The following is a 5,000-nucleotide window of genomic DNA, read 5'->3' as shown; positions in this document are numbered from 1 at the left end:
AAAGATAGGGAGAAAAGAAAAGAAAATAAAAAAAAGGGAGGAGGAGGGGAGGAAAAAACAGAAGGAAGATCTTCCTCTTCCTCCTCCTCCTCCTCCTCCTCCTCCTCCTCCCTCCTCCTTCTCCTCTTCCATTTTCCTCCTTCTCCTCCTCCTACCATCCTCTTTCTTCTCCTCCTCCTTTTATTTCTCCTCTTCCTTCTCCCCTCTTTCTTCTCTTCCTTCTTCTCCTCCTCCTACCCTCCTCTTCTTCCACCTCCTCCTCCTACCCTCCTCTTCTTCCTCCTCCTCCTCCTACCCTCCTCTTCCTTCTCCTCCTCCTCCTCCTCCTACCCCCTCCTCCTCCTACCCCCTTCCTCCTCCTCTTCCTTCTCCTCCTCTTCCTACTCCTCCTCTTTCTCCTCTTCCTTCTCCTCCTCCTCCTTCTCCCCTTCCGCCTCTTCCTCCTCTTCCTCTTCCTCCTCCTCCCCCTTTCCTCCCTGACCTTGACCTCCTACTCCGATCTTCACCCAACCCAGTACTGTACTGGGTGCACTCCGCACCTGATCATGAGCCGACTCCTCCTGGACGCGAAAGACCCAGATGATGGTGGTTCGCGGAGACCGAAGAGCCCTCAAGGGCCCCCGCCGGTGGTGACCCGGCCGCCGCCTCACGTAGATCCACAGGGACGCCTCGGTCACCCTCAAAGACCCGACGTCCTCCTCGTGGCTGTGGATGAACTCCAGTAGGGTGTGATTGTTGACCTGAGGACCTGCCGAGAAAAGAGTCGAAGTCAGCACTGTTTCGGGAACATCGAAGTTAAAAAAAAATTAATCGCCAGTCACCTGTACAGATTTCGTTCTGGCAAATGCCAGACGATTTCATTCAGTGTAGAGAAACTGAGTGGTAAAGGTTTAGAAACTGTTTCAAATAAATAATTCTTAGTTTCCTAGTTAATATCAGACAACTGTATTCAACTCAGATGTTTTCTTAGTGCTAAATGGTTAAAAAGGTCTCAACTCAGATATTTTCTTAGTGCTAAATGGTTAAAAACGTCTCAATAGCTAAAATAAAAAATAAAAAAAAAATTAACAGCGTCACATTGAGAAAAATTTTTCTGCCTGGCGCCAGATGATGATGTGAATCACTTGAAATGAATCCTGAAAACTGAGAAGCTAGAAAAGTCTCGAGTTTGGAGGAGGTGCCGGGGTTCAAGTACTTGACTGGTCACCGAGACATTTGAACTAGATTGCCTGGCAGGCACCAAAAGGAGTTAATTGAGATGAATTAAAAACCTTAAACAGAAGGATCTTTAATCATTTAAATAACAGCCAAGGAAAATATATATAAAAATAACCTTCCCCGCCTAAAGGTTAAGGAACGACTTAAGAAATGGGACGCAAACTAAGAGAAGCAAACAGGACGGACAGGAGCGAGAGAATAAGGGGAGTGTTGCGGTGGCATCAAATATTCATACGAAGATAAAAACGTGAGTGGGAAGAACAGGGTCCGCTGAAACGGTGCAATCATTCAGAAAAAAAAAATGAAAAAGAGACTGGTAAAAATAATTTATGAATTAGGATATATGAAAATATAGGGATGAAGAAACAGAAAGGAAAGTGTGAAGTGAGTGTGAGGGAGTGTATGAAGAAGGAGGCGATAAACAGGGAAGATGAAGGTGCAGTAGAGGAAGTGGTGTTGCATTGAAATAATGATGAGAGAGACAGACAGACAGACAGAGAGAGAGAGAAGGGGGAGGGCGGAGTGATGTGAGGCGGGACTGACAAGTAAAAAAGAATATAGATTATTGGCGTTAGTATAAGACAATTTCTGAGTGCCTATGATTCTTCATTTTCGTCAACAACAACTAGAGCCTCTATCCTTGGGGATACTATTACACCGAAGAGGTGGGGGTCAAATGTAGCAAAGGAGAGACTTAAGGAGGGTAATAGAAATGAGGAAAAAGAGAAAATATTAGTGACCGACCATCGTTCTTCATTGAGTGGAGGATAGTCCCCAGTCATAAAAGAATACCACGTGATTCTTGTCCGTAGGGATGTAACTAAATTCCCTAAACCATTGATCGCATAAAATTTGTTCATCGAATAAACTATAGAAGACTATGGTTTATATATATATATATATATATATATATATATATATATATATATATATATGTAACATATGTATGTAATATATGTATGTATGTATGTGATATATGTGTGTATGTAATATATGTATGTATGTAATATATGTATGTAATATATGTAATATATATATATATATATATATATATATATATATAATACATAAAACGTTTGTGTATATTCATGTTTACCCCTGCGTGTATATTAATGATACGCAAGCGCTACTAGATGTACAAGACGCTCCTTCCATGAACATGACTTACACCATTAAAATCCCGAGCATATTTTGTTATCATAATGGAATGCCTGCAGTACTAGATGAATGGCTGTCCGTGGACCCTTGCACCGAGGCACTGTGCCAGTGTTGGTGCCATGTGGCACTTGAGGGACAGACAGGGAGGAGGAGGAGGAGGGGGAGGAGGAGAAGCGAGTGTGGCGTCAGTGGTGTTGGTGTCTATTCGCATTTGCATGCGCGACCGGACCAGATTTGGACTTTTCATCCTTGTGATGCATTTTAGGCGTCCGTGTCTTCTGCTTCTCGCCATCCCCCCTCCTCCTCCCCTTTCCTCCACTACCCAGCCTTTGCCGAATTACTATCTTACTTTTTTTTTTTTTTTACTATTAGCACGGATTTATTTCTTATTGTGTCGCCAGGCAATTTTATTAGATTGAGGAAGCCTGTCCATACTTAGCGTTGCGTTTTTATATAAGAAAAAATTATTTCAGCTGTCGTCAGGTGATTTAAATCGGCCGAGGGAAGCCTCTTCCGGAGGGGAAGAAATGAACGCTTCTCAAGCCGGTTTGCAAGGGGCAGGTTCGACAAATATCATAAAAAAAAACATGCGAAGACGAAGGATTTATTACTATTACAACTTATCGTTTTTTAGACCTTGCTTAGTATAACTCTGGTGCTGATTCTAACTGCCGTCTGGTGATTTTATTCACCTGAGGGGGGGAACCCATCCTTTCCGCAATGAGAAAATTAAACCCAGCTCGAACTTATCTCCGTTAACCTTGGACGTAGTAACGTACAAAACCCCGGTTGTGTTTGGAAACTCTGTCCTTATCAGCCGAGGCGCCAGAGGCCGGGGGAGGCAGCTCGCGTGCGCTCGTGACGAAAGAGTGACGTAAGTGACCGCATTAAGATGCATCCCGCTCTCATCCAATTTGTCTTAATCCTTTTCGCTTTGGAAGGGAGGGGGGGGGATATCTCAGCGGAGTACTAGCTTGGCGAAAGCTAGAGGCTAGCATGCTAGTGAGCTAGGCGTGTTGCTATGTGGTTTTATGTGTGTGTAAAGGACAGCCTAATAAGTAAGTACGTCATTGGTCAATCTGGATTATAAAGAATCCGACCAATACTTTTATATTTAAGAAAAAAATTCTCATGTCGATTGGTTTTATTTTAGAGTTTTTTGAGAAAAACTCTTCCCAGTATTTGTAATGTCCTTCGGACACATCTCTTTTAGTTACACGTAAAACTTTGTTTAAACACGTAATTGTATTTAATGTATTGTAATTATTTTAATTTGTGACATTTGAGGGTTCGTGTATGTATTTTGCAGTAATGGAGTGTTCAGATCGAGTTACAATTATCCATCAACATTGCTTATTTGCATATGAATACATTTCCTCTTTTTCTGTAACTAGTAATATGATCGGATTTAAAGAAAAAAAAATTGAGCTTGACAACAGACATCGAAAAAAAAAAATCTCTGCATCGTTCTTTGCAACTGGAATTGCATCTGAAAGATGTTACAGGCTCTCCGCAGGAGCAAGTGGTCGTGGTGGGCTCAAACACCCCACGTCCAGTAGTAGATGACGAACTCATAAAGCTCAGGGGAAAGGGTAAAATAATTAAGGGTGAAGCCGAATCAAATCGTCAGGTGGCAGCCAGAACATATTAGAATTGTAGAACGGAACAATAATGTTGATTCAAAATTGTTCATAAGAATCAAAACGTTTAGCTACAGTTGGGTTTTATGGTGGGGAGATTAAAAAAAAAAAAAGCCTGCTGGAAGGGAGTATAGATTGTGAAACGGTACCACGCGGTGTGAGTGTGAAGCGGCATGCCGCTGGGCGTCGTCTTGTACAGGTGGGGTTCCGACGAATTGATGAGCCCTGGGGACAGATTACGGAGCGGCAGGGCCGGACGCCTCCTTCCTCCGTCCGTCCGTCCGTCGTCGTGAATAATTCGGCTCCTCGGATCAATGCCCGTGCGAATCTCGGGAACTCTCCTGCCATATTTCACTTTCTCTCTCTCTCTCTCTCTCTCTCTCTCTCTCTCTCTCTCTCTCTCTCTCTCTCTCTCTCTCTCTCTCTCTCTCTCTCTCTCTCTCTCTCTCTCTCTCTCTCTCTCTCTCTCTCTCTCTCTCTCTCTCTCTCTCTCTCTCTCTCTCTCTCTCTCTCTCTCTCTCTCTCTCTCTCTCTCTCTCTCTCTCTCTCTTTCTCTCTCTCTCTCTCTCTCCCGTCGTTTGGGGCGCAGTGGGATGACACTTCGCAATCCCGAAGCCGAATTGAGTCCTATGGATTTAGCCAGAGTAAAGACTGTACAGTACATCCCACGAGTGAGGATTTTATGAAATAAGACTTAGTTTTTAAGTCTGCGAGCCGCAGTACCAGCCGGGACTCTACGAACCTCCCTTAGCTCTGGTGCTCCTGGAGTCCCAACTAGCAGAGAGAGCAGATGAGCCCACCGCGTTAGTGTTATTTCTTGAATTACTAGTATTTTTTATTCGGTAGTAATAAAACGTGTTGGACATCCCTTTACCTATTTACCATTTTTTATTGAATAAGTATATATACAAATAAGTGAAAAATGAATAAATAGATAAGTAGGTAAATAGATGATTTAGTAAATAGACAAACATATATTATTGG

General features: G+C 43.0%; 1 protein-coding gene across 1 annotated transcript in view; it reads right to left on the bottom strand.

The window, feature by feature from the left end:
• Positions 1 to 5,000, bottom strand: part of LOC143024640 (inhibin beta B chain-like) — a 449,538-nt gene that overhangs the window by 2,284 nt on the left and 442,254 nt on the right. The window contains exon 2 of the mRNA XM_076183551.1: positions 540 to 748. Within this exon, the coding sequence (XP_076039666.1) occupies positions 540 to 748 (209 nt within the window). The remainder of the gene's footprint in view (positions 1 to 539; positions 749 to 5,000) is intronic.

This window comes from Oratosquilla oratoria, chromosome 4 (genome assembly GCF_046742065.1).
Source record: "Oratosquilla oratoria isolate Oo_2021 chromosome 4, ASM4674206v1, whole genome shotgun sequence".
Lineage (NCBI taxonomy): Eukaryota > Metazoa > Arthropoda > Malacostraca > Stomatopoda > Squillidae > Oratosquilla > Oratosquilla oratoria.
The sequence above is the reverse complement of the archived record's forward strand: the minus strand, read 5'-3'. Positions and strand labels throughout refer to the sequence as shown.